Source organism: Puntigrus tetrazona, chromosome 15, assembly GCF_018831695.1.
Source record: "Puntigrus tetrazona isolate hp1 chromosome 15, ASM1883169v1, whole genome shotgun sequence".
In the NCBI taxonomy this organism is placed as follows: Eukaryota; Metazoa; Chordata; class Actinopteri; order Cypriniformes; family Cyprinidae; genus Puntigrus; species Puntigrus tetrazona.
The window spans coordinates 13,905,875-13,926,574 of record NC_056713.1 but is presented as its reverse complement, the minus strand read 5'-3'; the positions used below and the strand labels follow the sequence as shown (position 1 = coordinate 13,926,574).

The window sequence follows — 20,700 nt, the reverse complement described above, 5'->3', positions numbered from 1 at the left end:
TACAATACATTTTTTTATATTTTTTAACAAGATATGACTGAATCATGACTGAACAAACAAAATGAGACGCATGCAATTAAAATAAGCGTAGTAAAACTAATTTAAAAGTGTAATATACAGAGATATCGTTCCTATATGTGACTTCACGAGAGAGGTTAACATATCCCTGAGATTTTAGGAACTTTGACACAATCACAACATAAAAATAAAGAAGATAGGTCTTTTCAGTCATCTTAAAGTCTCTTATCATTTTTGCAAAATTGCAGGCCTGTTTACTCTAATATATAGGAAATGATGATGAACAAGAATTACAAGTAAAACACAGAGTCTTCATGCACTTAAATTTATAGATAAAGAATCTACCTAGAATCAACATTTCAAGTACAATATGGAATAAACAGAAAACAAAAATCATTCAATAACTGCTTCCACAAATTTACTTTAAGGATATGTATGCTTACCATTAAATATTGTGTGGGTTTAAAACTATTGTTCGTGTTTTACTGAGTCGTTTTTAAACCGGATCATTGAAAAGAATCGCTCGAAAGAACCGAATTTCTGAAGTGAGCCGGACCTGCCGTAGTCATAACGCAGATCCTTTTATTTTCTTTCGTTTACTTTACAGCCAGGAATTTCAAATCTGGTTCACGCAACACATGCTAACGAACTGTATCGAATAACGAACGCACAAAACAACCAACCCTAAACCGAGTCGGTGAAACGCTCGTCTCGAAACGAAGCCGTCGGGCTTCCGTAGCCGTGTGTGTTGGTGGGTGGGACAAATACAAAGGCAAGCAGGTCAAGAGGAGGAGAAACCACGTGTGACAGCCAGGCTGAGAACTGTCCTTCGCAAGTTAAGTTGTTTTGTAATATCTTTGCATGTAACCAGGCAGCCGTTCCGTCTTCCGGAGAAGGCCATACAACAGACCCGCATCGCAGCCCTCGGCAACGGACATCTGTTGCTAATTCCGACACCAAACCAGTCTTGTGGCAAACGAATCATGGTTAGCAAGACGGATGACATCCCAGCATCATTGCCCAACTGCAACCCCGTTGATCTTGCCCGGGAAGGCGAGACAGCAAACGGCAAAGGCACCGGCAAGACAGCCCTGAAGGACCCATGTGCCTGCGGTTAGTGAGCTTTAATGCCGTTTCGTTCGCAGAAATCACTCTGCTCTTATTGATCTTGATGCATTTTAACACATCTCCAGGGTAAATCAGTGTTGAGGTCTGATGTATGATTGACTGGATAGAGGTCAAAGTGAAGCGGTCGGTATCAAAGGACATAAACAGGCAAAGTACTGCAGGGGTGTCCCATAAACACCATTATGCTTCAGAAAGGGAAGTAAGGTCGGGCGCTTACAACCTTGTACAGGCCATTCATTTTTATGTCTTGTCTAATATGCTTTAAGTACTGCTCTTGATCTGGATTTCATCAGGGTGCCTGGTTGTGCATAAACAGTTTTTCTCAATAGGTTATCAAACTAAAATGAAAATAACGTGTCAGTGATTGTGATTAGGCTTCCCTTTCCTCTTTTTCATTCATTCCTTGTTACTAGATAAATACTTGTGTTGTAGTGGTTGAGCCATTTATATCAAGTGTTTTTTTTTTTTTTTGTAATTTTAATAGGAAGTGAGACTAATTTAGCATAAGAGGGTGGTAAACTATAGCAAAGGTGAATGTAATGCATGCATACACACACACAAGTGACAAATATAATAGTGTTAATTGTAATTTCATGTATCCCCGTTCAGCTTTTTCAGTCATTTTGGACCGTAGCAAACTGTATTACAATTAATTTAAATATTATTTGTCTGGAAAAAGTTTGTAATCGTAATATGGCAATTTAACAAGACTTTCAGCGAGATGTTTGCTGAAGTGCAATTGCAAAGTGCAGACCTGCGATAAAGCGACCGCCTGAAGTTTTTAAACCTAAACGCTAGAGAATAATCCAGAGGTGTTCACTTGTCATTTACAGGACAAGTGTCATTATCAGCAGTTTCAAATGTTGTTAGTAGCCTGTCCGCTAGCTGTGTGTGAGATCCTGACGCACATGTTCCGTAAAAGCGCGCAGGAACACTAAACTGAAGGTCACCTTCAGTGGGACGGAACCATTCAGCGAGAGAGGGAGAGCTGGCTTTTACTACGGTCTAACTTTAGGTCGCTCTGTACCGAAACGTATTTAATGACCAAAAGAGTCCGGTTTGTGTGTAGCTTTACATCATTTACTTTTGCGAATGTCTCATCAGTAGTTAATAGCTTGTTAAAACGCGCGCATGTTTATCGACGCCCCTCCTCTTTCATTCAGGAAAGTGTTGCGCTCCTCGACCGGGAAGCGGAAGTAGCCACACATGGAAAGTCATGGTGCATGTATGCCGATAGAAGGTTATTGCTACCAGTTAAATATAGAGGGATCGGTTTGGTAAGTGTCGGGATTACACAGTTTGGCTATCACGTAGGAGTGATCCCGTAATTTGCGAATTATTTTTGAGCTAAAAGCTGTCATTAGATCCGTTTTAGAGCAAATAGCCGGGTGTTGTGCACACTGTCAGTTAGCTAGGTGCTGCAATTCGTGTCACATTTAAGGAGACCTTGGAAGAGGATGACTGTCGTTATGGCACCTGACAGTTGTTGAATGGATCACTCTCTGACAGCCTTTAACTGTGTCTGATATGCTTGCTTTGATGCTCCTGGTGATGTTTTATTGTGACTGATGTGAGCTCTTCATGATCTGTGAAAGTATAGATGTCTTTGTGCAGTTGACATGCATGCAAATGCATGATTATTCACGTAATAAATGCTTAAGAAAGATGTTTAGGAAACTGGTTAGGCCATTTTAGGTTTGCCGCATAGTTTTAGTAATTATACTGTCATTTTTATTGTTCATCCATAAGCTTTGATCAGCATCATATTGAGTTTCGTTATGAGCTGCTTTTGAGGATACGTTTTGCACAGATATTAACATTTAACTAAAAAAAAGTTGTCATTGCGTTTTTTTGGAATCTCAGTTGAAACCAAGACTTGATTTATTATTTGTCTTGTTATAAAATAAATAGATCTTAGTGGGGGCAGCTATGTTGAGATCACATGATCAACTGAAGTTTGCTAGTTTTAAATAGATTCTGCACTGAAAAGGAATTAGGTGTAAAAATAACGTCCACAATAATTTGCTAGTAAATTTACAAACTCTTCATTTGAGTTAAGCCTGAAATAGTATTTTGTTCTTAAATGTGCTTCAGTAATCTTTATTAGTATGGGATGCTGTTTAATCATGGTTGACTGCAAGAAATTGTGTATATTTTGCACAGCTTAAATTACAAGGATCACTGCCTGCAGCTTTTGTTACTAATGCCAAATGTTCAGCACCATGCGCTGTTGTCCAAACACATCATGTCACTCCACAGGGGATCTGTAGATGCTGCGGCTTCGTTTACGTCTCGCTCGCGTCTCATGTAGGCCACCACGATCTCAGTTGTGATAAAGTTTGGCAGGTTTCCTATGTTGTGCATGACTGAAGGTTTAACTGCCGGTTTGTGCCGCTTGCTGTTTAGCTGCTGCTGCTTTTTTCAGTTTGCTGTTTTTGTCTTCACAGTTGGTACTTTGCACTTTCCTTTTTATCATTGGTAAAATTCACTTCGTCACAGGGAAAACAATAAGCACGCCTAGTTAGGAAAGCAGTAGTTATAACATCGCTGTCCTGTGCGTTTTGAATGATTTACCCGCATAGGGTTGCAATTTAATTGTGAGGGTTTTATTTACTTTCTAAACTGTACTGAACTTCTGCAGCAGTGCCATCTCTATTAAATGAATTAATGCATTAAACTTGCACTGTTGTTCACACTATATAGATTGTGTTGGGCTTAAAGGATAAAGGATGGAGTAAAGTCTTAGAACATGCTTGGCTTTAGTGTCAAAGGGAGATTAGCATATCAGTATAGTCTAATGTAAACTGGTTTCGTCTGGTCCCCCAGCCTTCATATTCACTAATTGTGCCATACAACTGGACTTCACCCAGCCGAGGGAGGACCGAAGGACAAGGGGATTGACTTTAGGGTTGTGCAATGCTGAGGCACAAACCTCATACACACTTTGATCTATTTAAAAGCCAGCTGTTGTTGTGACGCAGTTCAATGAGATGGCTGGTTTGAAATTATTTTAGGGCAGTTATTCTCAATCGGGGCCTTAGCAAGCTTACGAAGATTGATTTTAAGATTTAAATGACTATAAAAGAGGCCTTTTTTTTTTAAGGGGGAGCTTGTGACACTGTGAATATTGCTGTGGATCACGGGCTTGGAGTCAAAAAGTTTGAAATCCATTGTTGTAGATCCAGATTACTGTTGAAAATAAACATTTTAAAAAAACTTAACTTAAGAAAGAATAATAAAACATAACTGTACTTTTATTTTATTATCAATGTTTTCATGTAGTTCTTTTAATAACTTTGATAAGTTTGATGTACTAAGAATTATGTAGATAAAACTTAGTCCAAATGGCTTTTGAGATTCCTAAAATAATAAAGAACATCAAATATTGTCACGGGTTAATGTAAAAGGATCACAATTTAATTAAAGTTTGTTGTTTTTTTTGACAAAATACTATAAATGCACTATTTTCAGACTTTTCCTGCAGTAAGATGGTTTAAAATTTGTGTTAACAGTGCTTATACTTAACCAACAGGCTTCCACCACCTGACCTAATGCTTGTGATTAGATTTGGATTGGATTGGGGGAGATCTGTGTAAACATTCAGTTTAGGGCAAGATAAAATAAGCATATGGTGCCACTAGGTCTGAAGAGAAACGGTCAGTTTCACTTTGAACTAACTGTAGCTGACTGAAAGCAAGCGTAAGCTCCACATTCCCTTTAGACAGTGACAAGAAGTTGCCCATTACCTGCCATCTAAATCATGCTTTTTGTGTGGTCCTTGTCTGTAGTGTGAGACCAGCTGCTTGTTGCTATAGCCATGACCGCCGAGGAGAGCCAAGGACTTGCTGCAGATGTCTAAAGCAAACTGTGTGTTTTAGCTGAGAGAGTTACGGCCAAGACAGCTGTGGCATCTTAAAACACGCCTGCCTTGGCAGGAATTTCAAGTCTTTGTCGTCTTCAATTCAGTGTGTGGCAAAACATGCAGCCTCAGCAGATCTGTGTGAGTGAATCAATCAGTAAGGCAGACGGGATCTCCTCAGACAATTGAGTCAGATGATATTGCACTAGGACCGGCAGCATTCAGCCAGGGAGGGCGTGCTGGGAATGATTGCCCCCTGAGACCCGGGACTTAAAATGTTGCCGTGGAGATCTCCATGGCAGCCCAGCATTGCGCTGCGGGAGCTGTATTGTGTACAGTGTGTGAAGTGTCACAGGCCCTCAGAAGCTGACCGCTGTGCTAGTTGGCTGACCTACTGCTAAACGTCCACTAGTCTTTAAGCAACTTCTTCAGGCTAGGCAGTACCTGCTAAACGACAAGCTAAGTGATTTGTAAGGTCTGTGTTGTAGCTATAGAGGTTTAGCTAATAATTATGTAGACCAACTAATATAACAATTATTTAAACAAGAGTCATTTTTGTATTATTTATATAGTGTTCTAGTATTATTTTAAATTAGCTTCTGATTCAGTTTTCATTTAAATTGAGTTTTAGTAATTTTGTGCTTTGCTTTTTTTTTTCATAGTTTTTGATATCTCAATTTAGCTTTATTTTTGTTTTAGTATTGCTTTTATTCATTCAGTAACTTACATGAGTTTAGCTTTCTAAAGTTTCATAGTTATGGAAAAACTTGGTTAATTAACTGTACAATAAAATTAATCAGTCATTTGGGATAAACATTGGCTGAATTAAGTCTTTTAAAAATGAAAAAGTCACATTCTGACCTTAGTAACTGCTGTAAATGATTAATTGACCAAGTGAGTTTGTGTCAAATCTTTATATGCTTTCATAAACATTTAAATGAATGGTTCACTCAAAAATTAACATTGTTGTTATCATTTACTCAAACCTGTAGGAGTTTCTGTCTTATGCTAAAATCATAATTTGAAAAATGCACATATTTGAGGGTTTCCTTTGACTTCCATAGTATTTCTTTCCCTGCTATGGAAGTCAATGAGGATCAACAACTGTTTGGTTATTTAAAATTCTTTAAAATATCTTCTATTGCATTCAACATAAGAAAATGAGAAATGATGCAAAAATGTATTTTGGGGTAAACTTTTCCTTTAATATTGAATTATGGTCACAATTTTTTGACTCACAGGGCACCGTGGTGACACCGCAGTGATGAACGGGGACGCCGGTCATGATCAGGCCGAGGAGGCCGACTCCAAGCAGGATGGCAGTGCTGATGCAGACCCCACAGAGGACGCAAACGAACAGGAAGTGATTGTAATTCAAGACACTGGCTTCACTGTGAAGATCCAAGCACCAGGGACTGAACCCTTTGACCTTCAGGTAAGTCCTGTGCTAGCCCTGACTGGCCATTACACACATTTCCAACCAAATAGTGCAATAAAATCAGTGGTTCCTTCTCAGGTATCGCCACAAGAGATGGTGCAAGAGATCCACCAGGTTCTGATGGACCATGAGGACACCTGCCACCGCACCTGCTTCTCCCTGCAGCTCGACGGCAATGTACTCGACAACTTTGCTGAGCTCAAATCCATTGAAGGTCTGCAGGAAGGCTCCCTTCTCAAAGTGGTCGAAGGTACAATTCAGCACCTCCTACCTCATCTACCTCCTACCTACCTACCTCAGTTTTGAATAGATTTGTTTCCTTCCCTTAGAGCCCTACACAGTGCGTGAAGCTCGCATACATGTCCGTCACATCAGAGATCTGCTGAAGAGTCTGGATCCGTCAGACGCTTATAATGGAGTGGACTGCAACTCTCTTTCTTTCCTCAGCGTCTTCACAGATGGAGACCTTGGAGGTCTGTGACAGGAAGATTGAAAGTTCTTAAGTGGTTTCTAGTAGGTTGACAGTATTCAATGACCTGTTTGTTCCTACCTTTCGCAGATACCGGGAAACGCAAAAAGAAGGGCAATGAACTTGAGCAGATTGATTGCACGCCACCTGAACACATTCTGCCAGGCAGCAAAGAGCGTCCTTTAGTTCCCCTTCAGCCACAGAACAAAGACTGGAAGGTAGATGACTCTTTCATGATGCCTTGCTTTTTGTATTGAGATGTTTGTATTGAGTTTGTTTACTTTTGGCCTCTGTCGACAGCCTATGCAGTGCCTGAAGGTCTTGACTATGAGTGGCTGGAACCCTCCGCCTGGCAACAGGAAGATGCACGGAGACCTGATGTATTTGTATATTGTGACTGTTGAGGACAGACATGTCAGCATCACTGCCTCCACCCGCGGATTCTACCTCAATCAGTAAGTGACTCTCTAGAAAGCTTGATTCTGATTGGTCAGGCTGGCATTCTGTGGTTAGCTCCATAAGGAAATAGATTTTTAAAAAAAGCCATTAGTCTGCATTATTTCAGTATTGAGTTTAATAGTAGAATTCCTCATGAAAAAATGTTGCAAGCAATATGTCCCAAAATTTTTTGTTAAATTTAAAACAAATTATTTCTGTGTAAAGCAACGTTTTAAATCAATAGTTTTATATGAATCCATTGTTTCATTGGCATACAGTCTTGTCCTCTTTTTTATGATTTTTGTATGATACCTGAAAAAATTGCACACAACACTATTATTAACATATTGGCAATTTATTAGTACATAAAGCACACTTTCTACATCATATTCTACATGCCTAATTCTACTCAATACATAAACTTAACAACTATCTTATTAACTAATAAGATGCAGGAAATTAGGATTTTGAGGCAAAAGTCACAGTTAATGACTTACAGTTAATAGTGAACACTGGACCTTGAAATAAAGTGTGACCAAAAAAATAATTTAAGTGAAGAAAATATTATTTAATGTTATTAAAAATGTAATTAATTTCTGAAACCAAGAAAGTCTCCATATTGCTTACTACAATACTTACTTTCCTAAATTTTGTATTTATGTGGATCATTGGACATTGGTCATCATACTTGGTATTATCTTTTTTTTTTATGTTAGATATTTGTATAGGTATTGAATTTCCACTATTTTTGAAGTTTGGTCGTAACATGTAAATAATCATTGCAGGTCTACTACTTATGTCTTCAATCCCAAGCCAGCCAACCCCAGCTTCCTCAGCCACTCTCTAGTGGAACTGCTGAGTCAGATTAGCGCTGCCTTCAAGAAGAACTTTACTGCTCTGCAAAAGAAGAGGTAATACGCTATTATTATTAGTAATACAAATTTAGTTCTCCAATTTAAGTGGGAGGTGATTTAGATTGATACAGAACTCCTTTGAAGCAACCAGCTCTAGCCTGCTTAAGGAAATGTGACCCATTTTATCTCTACTAGGCCACATTTGCATTTAGCATTAACTTTCTACTCTTGTGTGAGATAAATGGTTATCTGGGAGCAGCAGTATGCCAAGTTTTATCTTTTTTTTTTATTCTGTTATAATTTATGCAGTAGTAGTTTCAAATCTGCATGAATTTATTTGCTTTGCTAAACACAAAGGAAGATACTTTGAAGAAAGTTTGTAACCAGAAATTGTTTGTTACAGACTTTTCTTGCAAAGCAAAGAAATTCATGCAGATTTAAAACTACTTGAGGGTGAATAAATGCTGACAAAATGTTCATTTTTGGGTGAACTGTACCTTTAATAATAATTAAACTAAAAATTTAAATGAAAATTAATGTAGTAGTTCAAATACTTAGAATTAAATATTTAAATCACTACTGCCTAGTTAAAAACTGATCTACATTTTTGTGTGTCAGTTTTAGAGGCTTTTCCTTTTTTTTTTTTTCATGCTGTTATTGTATCTTTTGATAATGATTGTGGATCTTGTGTCAGGGTTCAGAGACATCCATTTGAGAGGATAGCCACTCCCTTCCAAGTGTACAGCTGGACTGCACCACAGATTGATCATGCCATGGACTGTGTGCGAGCAGAGGATGCCTACACCTCCCGTCTGGGTTCACGAGGAGCATATACCTGGCCAAGTATGCACTAAAATCATCCGTTCCTCAGTTTGTAGTGGATGAATTTTTCTCAAAAAGCACTATTAAAGCTTCTTTGTTCTCTGTGATAGACTAGAGACTGGAACGAGGAGCTCCAGACGACCAGAGAACTTTCTCGTAAGAACCTCCCGGCGCCTGCTGAGAGAACGAGCCATATTCAAGGTGGAACACTAGCTTCAGAACAAGTACGGTTTCATTTGATCAGAAGCGTGAAGCTCACAAACTCATTTTTGTTTCTTAGGTCCATAGCGACTTTGCAGCTGCAGCGACGCGTGGCGCAATGGCGGTGATCGATGGAAATGTAATGGCGATCAACCCCGGAGAGGAAACGCGCATGCAGATGTTCATCTGGAACAACATCTTCTTCAGCTTGGGTTTTGACGTTCGTGACCATTACAGGGAGCTGGGCGGGGACGCTGCCGCTCATGCCGCCCCAACCAACGACCTGAACGGTGTGAGGGCGTACAGTGCTGTGGATGTGGAGGGGCTTTACACCCTGGGCACGGTGGTAGTGGACTACAGGGGTTACCGTGTAACTGCTCAGTCCATCATTCCTGGCATCTTGGAGCGCGAACAGGAGCAGAGCGTCATCTATGGCTCCATTGACTTCGGAAAGACCGTAGTGTCCCACCCCAAGTATCTGGAGCTTCTGGAGAAGACCAGCCGCCCGCTGAAGGTGCAGCGCCATGCTGTGCTCAACGAGAAAGACACCTCTGTAGAGCTGTGCTCCTCTGTGGAGTGTAAGGGTATCATTGGAAACGATGGCCGCCATTACATCTTGGACCTTTTGCGCACCTTCCCACCTGACCTCAACTTCCTGCCGGTGGAGGGTGAAGAGCTCGCCCCTGAGAGCCAGAAGCTGGGTTTCCCCCGCCAGCATCGCCATCGCCTGGCTTGCTTGCGCCAGGAGCTCATCGAGGCCTTTGTAGAGCACAGGTTTGTTCATAAAAACATGCTTCTTCTTTAAACTGATTTAAGTTACTCTCCTATTTGTTCAATGAAGGTTTGATATATACTAGCAGTGGGCTTCAGGTTCCAAAGACACACCATAAAAAGCAGCTGTATGTTCAAAGTCGTATGATAGCTTTGTAAAGAAACAAACCAGCATTTACTATGTTATCATTTCTATCATAGCGCAAATAGGTTCTTGTTTGAATTATAAGCAATTCTTTGAATAAGTTGGAGGGTAGTGTGTTTACAAAACTTGCCACGGTCTGGGTTTTTGCACTCCAAAAGGTTGTTGATGAAAAGAAGAACATCTTTATTTGTTTATTTATTTTTTTAATTGTGAAATGTAATGTATTATATTTATCATTTATATTTGGGAATTTAGCAGATGCCTTTATTTAAAGTATATATACTTTATATAACAGGAATGGTAGCAATTATAATTAATAATTTTACTGTTATGATTATTGTTAATATTATGGTTTATTTTATTAGTACCTTACAAAAAGGAATATGTAAATTACATATTCAAAATAATATTTGTATGTTTTACTTTAATGATAATTACTATTTCTACTACTACTACGACTAGTTGTTTATGCTATTATTATTACTTTTATTGTTAATATCATAGCATTTTAGTAACCATTACAAAATTAAGGAAAAAATTAATGTTTTTAATATAATAATAATAATATAGTGTCATTAATTATTATAGCAACATTATTTGTACAAATAAATAATAAACAAACATGTTTTTGTAACGGATACTACTAGCACTACTAGATACATTAATCTTCTCTTTAATTTCTGATTCTTTGAAAGTCCTGAAGGATAGTTTGTCAACTGGCCTAAACATGTCACCCTTATGTGCCTCAGATATCTCCTCTTTATGAAGATGGCAGCACTCCAGCTAATGCAGCAGAAAGCAAACAAAGAAAAGACTGCAGCCCTGCTTGACACGAGCACTGCAGATGCAGAGTCTGAAAGCAAACCTCAGGCTCTTGAAACATCTGAGAAGTTGCCCGACGGCACACCAACCTCCCCAACTTCTTCTGAATCCACCCTGACCCCTGATGATACAGACATAACGACGGTGTCTGAAAACTGTGCTCCTGAAAACCAGGAAGCCCCAGCAGATGTGAAATCCGAGGTTCCTACGGCAAACACCAACGGTACTCATGAGCCTTCAGCTGCAGAGAGGCAGAATGGAGGGTGTGATAGTCCCTTGGAGGGTAAGGAAGCTGATGAAAATATTCCTGGACTTGCCCAAGCTAAAGAGCTGGCCGAGTCCTTAGCAGCAGAAGATGGATCCGGTATTGGTACGTTTTGTGAGCGGCTAAAAACAGCCTGAGAGAGAACGAGAGCAAGAGCTGGCAGAGACATGCACGCATACTTTTCTCCGCTTTTTCTCATCTTGGCTTCATCAGAGTTCTGTCATCAACTCATTAGACGTCCTGCTGTTGTCTTTTTCATTTGCTATCGGTGTTCTTTCAGTGCATCTCTCCTCTGTGTTGTTTGCTCCTGCTCTCTCTGAGGCTCATTGGATCTTCTAGATTGGCTTTGTAATCTTGCTTCACTGTGTGGGGACTTCAGTTTTTGACCCAACAACACTCTCCCTTCTAATTTGTCTTTTGTGGTGTGATTAGAGAATCAGAATTGATCTATTGTGTGTAGGATTAACTTGTGGTGATGGTGACCCTGTAATCCTGTTGTAAATGCTAATAATTAAACCCAGGGGTTTTAAAACTTTTTCATGTGAAGAACTTTATAATAGGAAATTATTTAATTTTGTCATCTTCATAATGTAAACTTTCACAGTACAGTTGTATTTTATATATCATATTGAGTTTTTAAATGTTATTTATTAATAACAATTATAAACATTAAAAACTAAAATATTTACACATTTTTTAAAAATTGTACTAGCAGTCCATTATAAGTTGCTGCTGTTAAATAATTTTTTATTAATAAATGTTACAAACATTAAAAAATATTTGTAAATGCAAAATTATATTTATATACATTAAATGCATTATATAGTATTACTATCTTTGCAAAAATCCATTAACATTTTGTAAAACATTTGTGTAAAAACAAAAAATCTAAAAAAAAAAAAACCTTTAGATTTAACCAGAATCCAGAGATTTGTTGTTGTTGTTTTTTTTATTACTTTTTGAGTTTTTAAACTTTTATAAATGTAGCTTTTTGTGGTGGTGGTTATTTGGTAGTTTATTGTGAGCTGGCATTTTAACATTTTGTGGAACATTTTGACAGACCCCAAAAGCCGAGAGGTGGTCCTAAACGCCTGTAAAGCTGTGGGCTCCATCAGCAACACCTCTTTCGACATTCGCTTCAACCCAGACATCTTCTCTCCAGGTACAGCATATATTATGTATTGTACTTGAATTGTGATCCGTCTTTTTGACAACATAGGCAGTGTTGGTCACATGACCTCATCCATCTCTTGTAGGCGTACGCTTCCCTGATGACAGCACTGAGGACATCCAGAAACAGAAGCAGCTTCTCAAAGATGCTGCAGCCTTCCTAGTGTCCTGCCAGATCCCCTCTTTTGTGAGTCACTAAACAACACCTGCCTTTTCAGTTATGGGTATTAACGTCAAGAAAATGTAATAATCAATGAAAACTTGTGGTAAAGTCATTATAAGCTTTTATGAAACTGCAGGTAGTGTGATGTGATTTTAAAAGAACCCAGTTTTCAATGAATAATCAAATTCATGAATGCTAATTTCATAATGTTCACAGGTAAAAGACTGTTTAGATCACAGCTCTTTGCCCATGGATGGAGCAACAATGACAGAAGCCCTTCATCAGCGTGGCATTAATATGCGTTATCTTGGTACTGTGCTGGAGTTTCTGGACAACATGCCTGCAAAAGCACAACTTGAACACATCTACGTAAGAAGTAGTCATGTTATATATAATTTACATGTTATTTTTAATCTTACAAACCCTGTTTTAAAGACTATGCACTTAATTTTTGTTTGTACATGCAGAGAATCGGAATCAGTGAACTCATCACCAGATGTGCAAAGCATATCTTCAAAACATATCTTCAGGTAAAGTATAATATGCATTCACAGAAGTACAATGTAACAAACATTACTGATCTAGTGTTTAGAGACAGTAAGATTTTGCCATTATTGTTTCTTATGGTTACCAAGATGGCATTTCTTTTAAATGTAATTAATACTATTATTCATTATTTAAAGCTGCATTTTCAGCAGCAATTACTTTCTGAGTGTCACATGATCCTTCAGAAATCATTCTAATATGCTTATTTGGTGATCAAGAAGCATTATTATTATTATTATTATCAATGTTGAAAACATTTGTGCTGCTTTGCGCAACATTTTGTGATGCTTTGAAACAATCAGGATGCTTAAATGAATATAAAGATAATAAGAAAATAAAAAAATATATCTTTTAGATATTATAATTGTATTTTCTGTTAATGTTGCATCCTTGCTGAAAAGAGATAATTTTGTCTTACTGACCCCAACTTAGTGCACCTTACTATAAAAATGAATGATTACCATATGATTTACTACGGTACTATTTATATATCTATATGGCCTTTATACATTTCAAAAAAAGAAAACCCTGTCAACCCTTTTTTTTTTTTTTTTTTTTTTTTTTGCTTTTTAGTAGCTGTAGATTGTTGTTGTTTTTTAATAGTGGTATTTACCTTTTGTGAACGCTTGTGATTTGCAGGGTGTGGAGCTCTCTGCTTTATCTGCCGCAGTGAGCCACTTCCTGAACTGCCTCTTGAGCTCTTTCCCAGATGCCGTGGCTCATCTCCCTGCGGATGAGCTGGTGTCCCGGAGAAAGAGCCGTAAGAGACGTAACCGCGTCCCTGGTGGAGGGGACAACACGGCATGGGCTAGTTTAACACCAAGCGATCTGTGGAAGAACATCAATTCTGAGGCGCAGAGCTACTATCACTTCAACCTGCAATGGTGAGAACTAGTTCTGTACAAAAACATTGCATTTTATTAACCTAGTATATACTAATGGCGTTGTGCTTTTGTTTCACAGTGAAAGTGTGGACCAAGCAGTGGAGAAGTACGGTTTGCAGAAGATCACCCTGTTGAGGGAGATATCAATCAAGACTGGCATTCAGGTAGTGCTCTTATCGATTTCGCTCCTTGTCACTGAAGTGCTACGTGAGGCCTGTAGCATCAAGGATTTTTTTTTTTTTTTTTTGCTTTCCCTGCAGATCTTGATAAAGGAGTACAACTTCGACAGCCGCCACAAGCCGGCCTTCACCGAGAGGACATCCTGAACATCTTCCCGTTGTGAAGCATGTCAACCCCAAAGCCTCTGATGCCTTCCATTTCTTCCAAAGCGGGCAGGCCAAGGTTCAGCAAGGTACGTTCAGACACAACCACATCAGTGAAGTTTCACACGATGGTTTTGTGATGGTGATTGATTTGTGCTCTGTTCATAGGTTTCTTAAAGGAAGGCTGTGAGCTCATCAACGAGGCCTTGAACCTTTTCAACAATGTTTATGGAGCCATGCATGTGGAGATCTGTGCCTGTCTGCGCCTTCTGGCCCGACTCAACTACATCATGGGTGATCATCCTGAGGTACATCCTGAAAACGGTCAAATGTTTGGATATGAGTGACTACAACCTTTTGATCTAAAGCTTTAGTTAAATTCTTTTTTTTTTTTTTTGTAGATGAGTATTGTTCAGAAGTCTGGTTCCAGTATGATATTTATTTATTTTTAATTAATACATTTATATTCAGCACGGACACAGCATGGCTAAGAAATTCGTCAAAAGTGATGAAGACATTTATAATATTTAAAATATTTATATTTCAAGAACTTTCTGAAGAAATTAAAGAAATATCTTTTTTTTTTTGGTTTTCACAAAATCTTAAGCAAAGCAACCGTTTTCTACATTGATAATAAGTCTTTTTGAGTAGCAGTCAGCATATTAGAAACGATTCTTGAAGGGTCATGTGACACTGAAGACTGCAGTAATGATGCTGAAAATTACATCATGGAATAAATTACATGTTAAAATATATTAAAATGGAAAACTAGTTCAGTGTCACACTATTACATGTATTTTACATTATTTTACACTGTTACTGTATAATATAAGTATCCTTGACACTAGTTTATGAACTGTACATTTTAAACCAAAATCAGTGTTTATTCTTTTGGAAAAGTAAAAATAGTCAACAAGCACCAAGCATAAATACAATTACTTTTGTTTTTCTCCTCACTGTGTTGTTCCCATATTTTATTTTCATTTGTTTTATCAAAAGATTTCCCCCTTCTTTTCAAGGCTCTGAGCAATCAGCAGAAGGCTGTCCTGATGAGTGAGAGAGTGCTGGGTATTGAACACCCCAACACTATTCAAGAATATGTAAGCATTTCTGCCGTTTATATAATTGCTGCCTGCTCAGAAAATCTACAAATATTTTACTGCGAACTACAAATGAAAAGAAATGCACCTCAAAGTCTCTGTGATCTGTAAATGTCTTGTGTTTGTTCTCCACAGATGCATTTAGCTCTGTACTGCTTCGCCAATGGTCAGCTGTCCACTGCCTTGAAGCTGCTGTACCGCGCTCGCTACCTCATGCTCGTGGTGTGTGGGGAGGACCATCCTGAAATGGCTCTGCTCGATGTAAGCTTTTTTTTGTGCAGAATCTATACTCGTCCTTAGTTTTGCAAAAAGAAAAAAAAAACTGCTTAATAGTGTACTGAAGTTAACCCTAAAGGCTGATGAGAGGAAGTTCATTCTTGGAGTCACTTAGGTTGAAACATACGGAGCAAAGCCCGCCTCTCACTGTTATTCATTCTCTCTGATGTAGAGCAATATTGGTCTGGTGCTTCACGGTGTGATGGAGTATGACCTGTCTCTGCGTTTCCTGGAGAACGCCCTGGCCATCAATTCCAAATACCACGGGCCACGATCCCTGAAAGTAGCTCTCAGGTACATACGCCTGACTACACGCTAGTTCAAACCTTTGTGTCGGACGCAGTGAAAATGCAATCATCATCTCTGTTCTTCTGCAGTCATCACCTGGTGGCCAGAGTTTTTGAGAGCAAGGCAGAGTTCCGCTCTGCACTGCAGCATGAGAAGGAGGGTTACACCATATACAAGAACCAGGTACAGCCAACCATACATGTACAGTATATCGGACCTGCTAAAATGTTTAATAATGCATTAAGTTGCACACAATTTCTGGTTGCGTATAGTCCTATTGAAATGACTGGGTTTCGCCTGTGAAATGTACTATTACAAAGGCTTTATATATAAATACAAGACTAATTTAATAATGAGGTTGCAATACCCTAATGTATAGAATAGTATTATTATTAACATTTATTATGTGTTCAGGTTGGTGAAGCTCATGAGAAGACGAAGGAGAGCTCAGAGTACCTGAAGTATCTCACGCAGCAGGCTGTGGCTCTACAGAGAACCATGAATGAGATTTACAAGAACGGATCTAACGCTAGCATAATGCCTCTGAAGGTCGGTCACACGTCCTGCTGTCCTGGGCCTCATACCTCTAAAATTTTGTTACATGATGTTGCCTGGATGTTTTGTTGATGTTTTTAGTTTCTCTCTGTTTGTCTCTGTAGTTTACGGCACCAAGCATGGCCAGTGTTCTGGAACAGCTTAATATCATCAATGGCATCATCTTTATTCCCCTTAGGTGAGCATATTGTATATAGTTTAATATGCAAATATACAGCATGTTGCAAAAATAGGTTATGCTGTTTATAACGGGTTATAGACAAAATGTTTATATCCAAACACAAGCATGATTTATTAATATGTGGCTAATACTTAATTTACAAACGTTACGTATTATCTACATATATTGTAATACAATATATATTGTGTTAATGGAATGTTATGTCATGAAATATATAGTATAAATTATTTATAATTTATATTTATAATATATTATTCTATGTGACATACACATATTCTAATTTTGGTAATATCTTGTGGTATTTAGCTAATTTTCGTGACAATATATTTTAGTTTAAAATGTAAATACATAAATAATTATGATATATATTAAAAAGTGTGTGTGAATGCATGTTATGTGTGTGTGTGTGCATATATTAATTATAATGTATTTCAGCTGCAAGTTGTAAAAACAAACAAATTCACCCCTTTTATTCTTCACACAGCCAAAAGGACCTGGAGAATCTGAAGGCTGAGGTGCAGAGACGGCAGCTGATGCAGGATTCTGGGAAAATTGAGGAACAGCAGGGTGGTCAGTTAGAGCTGGATGACAAGCTGCCTGTGGATGATTAACATCCCCAACCGTACAGCTCCTCTCCATACGAGGAAGACACGATGCAGCAGCCATCTGTTAGAAGCTGCGGACCTGAGAACTGAGCTGTCTAATCTAACCAATTCACTTTCAGCATAATGGGGAGGGGAGAACCAGAAACAGGCAACAAAAAAAGTGTACAGAGTGTAGTTTGTAGCTATAAAGAGAACGAAAGCAGATGTTTTACACGTGCAATTCAACAACACGACCCTTGAGGTCTACCGGAGGAAGCAGAGAGAATGTAGTCCTTCCTCTGTGAGCGTTTGCACAGATAAGGCTGGAGGTGACCAAGGATGACCATGACATTTTATACCAGAGCCTTATCCATCCATCATCCCCATCTCTTTCCTTCTCATCTGAGCCCAGGATAACCACAATCCGTCCCAAAGCGACCCACGAGTGTAGAGAGATCCTAAAAACACACCTCCTATCTGAAACTCAGGTGATTTCTACACTGCGCACCAGAAGAGAGAGAGACGCGTTCACCGTTCAATTCAGCAGAGATAGACATACAAGAATCGTGGGCTTAAGAATGTAAACTCTAAAGGTCTAGTCTCAGGACCGAATGCTAGCATTGTCCCATACGTTATTTCTATGCTCGCCGTGGCTGCTGCCTTTAGACAAAAATGGATTGATGCAACTTTACAGATGCAGGTTCTCAACCAATCATTTTAGATCGGTGGCATCTGTAAACCAAGGAATCTTTTTGTAAAAGTACACGAGAAGCCATTAGATCTTTCATGTAAACGTTAATTTAAGCCATGTCTGTTTTATAGATATATTGAGAAGCTGTATAAAGCTTTGTCATTGGGGTTAGACAGGTACTTGATCCTTGAATTTTGATTGAAATACTGATTTGAAATGTCCAGCTTGAATTAGACTGTTGTGCTGAAACTCTTTTCACTTTAAAAAGTGTGCGTGTCCATGTGTGTATGTCTCTTTATGGTTGTCCACGCTAGCGCATAAACGGCTTCAGAGGATTTCTCCAAAACTGCTGCTGCAACAGAACAATACCGTGATGATATTTTTATACGTACATCCTCGATAATGGATGGACTCGTTCAACCTGCTGAGCTGAAGATGTGCTACTTATATCGTGGTTTTCGATATCCAATCGGTATATTCTCCACAACCGTCTAGCACAAGGTTCGGAACTCGCGAGTCTCGTGTTTGGTTCCTCCTAGCAGTATTTATTGCACTTTCCGGTGCCGGTTTTTTGTGTGGTCTCATGGCGATCTCCAAATGAGGAAAAGGATGAGCTGCTTCGATGTAACGTACCAAAAAAAAAAAAGAAAAAAAGATCAAGGACGATGTGTTTGCTTGTGTACATGCTTTGTGTGTGTCCTGCAAATGTCAAAATTGTTGCTGTGCTCAAACTGTGTATGAAGCAATATGCTGGAACTAAGTGCACCTTGGATTATGCACATGGATGCAAGAAAACTGCTAGCCTGGTTGTGTTTCCCTATAAAACAAAAAGTAAAAACTGTTCAAAAATGGTTTGTCTCTGAAAATTGGTGAGGGAAAAGCGATGTAACTGATATTTATGAACAAGAATATGTAATTATGTGTGAGATTTGTGCCTATTTAAGCTTCTATAAGGCAAAAGGTCGGGCAACTGTATTTCTTTTATATCTGCTTAATCATTTCTTGATGGATTTTGCAATCGGAAAGCTTGGATGTTGGACTGAAATCCTTGAATAGCTACTTCAGTACCTTTAGGTGCCACATGGGTGTGCTGTAGTCAATATATTATTAACATTCATCGATAATGGACGTAAACGTAAATATATGAACTAGATTTGAGTCAAAACATTGACACTGGAGTTCAATAGCATCTTAATTATTTCAAAATGAAGTATTTATCAATAAGATGTCATGGTAACTTATTAGGTGTATGCCTAATATGCTGGCGGTAGCTTAGTGGTTAAAACTCTGATGACTTGGTAACTGATTCATCACAAGTTCATTGTGGAGTAAGCGTGACCTTTGAACTGAAGGGTTAATGAGAAAATCCTGTCTCTAGTTTGTCTTTGAGCCAGGCACTTAACCTCAGGTTTCTCCTGGGCTTAAAAAATAACAAGTAACCAATTTGCAGTTAAATATGATCTTAATTGAATATATTCAAGCTTCCATAGTTGCACATCTCATAGTGAACAAACCAGTGGATTCAAACAGTGTTTTAAATTTAACCACAAAGATCATTTTCATAATTAACAATGGTCACCAAATCTGTGAAGTGTTCATGTTATGTAGCAAAGCAACATGTCAATACGAGATTTTAATAACTGCTTGCATGACGAACCAATTTGATGTAATCTAGCTGTGTAGTACTTTTTTTTTTTAAGAAAGGTTTGGGTTTTATTGACAACAAAGATGCAGAAACAAAATGGCATTTTTCTTTTTTATTTCATTTTTCTTTTTGAATTACAATTTTTAATTTGAAGTGTCTTGAATGTCTTCCTGGGCATAATATTTCAGTTACAGTTAAAAGTGTGCATATAAATAAAAAGAAAAAAACACGTTTGAATTGTCATTAAAAAATAATTTGGACATTTAAAAAAAACTAAGTAAATCTCATAAAATTATTTTAAAATAAATATTACACTTAAGACACCCTCTACCCTCAGCCTGTGGCACATTTTGTTACATTTTCTCTTAAAATTATCTGCACAAACCCATTATAAAATACAATAATAAACGTAAATTATCTAAATCTACATAGAACAAACATACAGTGCTCTGTCAGTGTCGTCTGGTGTTGAACAGATCACTACTTTTTGGGGGATTTCTGCTGTTTTCCTGTATTCTGTTTTCAACATGAAATATTTGTCATGCCCTTTGTGTGTTTGTTTTGGTTTCTTTAATGAGTGGTACCTTAATGTCAATTCTTCTAAATAACAATCTAATTATTTTTGGTCCGAGTATCCTTTTGTATTAAAATGAATAAAGAAACTAGAAAACAACATGTGATTACATTCATTTAAATGTTGTGTATACTGTCTAAACACAAAACATTTCAAAGAGTAAACATAAATGTACTCTGTACAATTGTTACATGTCACTACCATGGACATAAGTGAATAAATAAGCTTTCCATCAATGCATATGGACTGTTAGGATAGGACAAATGTGGCAAATATAATCGGAATCTGAGGTCAGATAGTATATTGAAAAAATTGCCTTTAAAGTTGTCCAAATTAACATGCATATGAATATGCAACGCATATTACTAATCAAAAAGTAAATGTTCCTATTTTTACAGTAAGAAATATACTAAATGTCTTAATGGTACATGATCTGTACTTAATATCCTAGTTATTTTTTGCGTAAAAGAAAAATTAAGTTTGACCCATA

General features: G+C 38.0%; 1 protein-coding gene across 1 annotated transcript; it reads left to right on the top strand.

Annotated features, from left to right (window-relative positions):
- Positions 1–847: 847 nt before the first annotated feature.
- On the top strand, positions 848–17,769 carry cluha (clustered mitochondria (cluA/CLU1) homolog a). Its single transcript, XM_043259145.1, is given in 30 exon segments — positions 848–1,131; positions 6,247–6,440; positions 6,522–6,693; positions 6,773–6,916; positions 7,003–7,130; positions 7,213–7,367; positions 8,136–8,261; positions 8,899–9,022; positions 9,024–9,047; positions 9,137–9,195; positions 9,197–9,227; positions 9,307–10,001; positions 10,893–11,335; positions 12,291–12,392; positions 12,487–12,587; positions 12,780–12,932; positions 13,031–13,093; positions 13,749–13,993; positions 14,073–14,157; positions 14,254–14,302; positions 14,305–14,328; positions 14,331–14,405; positions 14,485–14,624; positions 15,336–15,416; positions 15,552–15,677; positions 15,865–15,986; positions 16,070–16,163; positions 16,395–16,529; positions 16,640–16,713; positions 17,201–17,769. Coding segments are annotated over 30 exon segments (4,221 nt in total). The 5' UTR covers positions 848–1,001; the 3' UTR covers positions 17,328–17,769.
- The last annotated feature ends 2,931 nt before the right edge of the window (positions 17,770–20,700 follow it).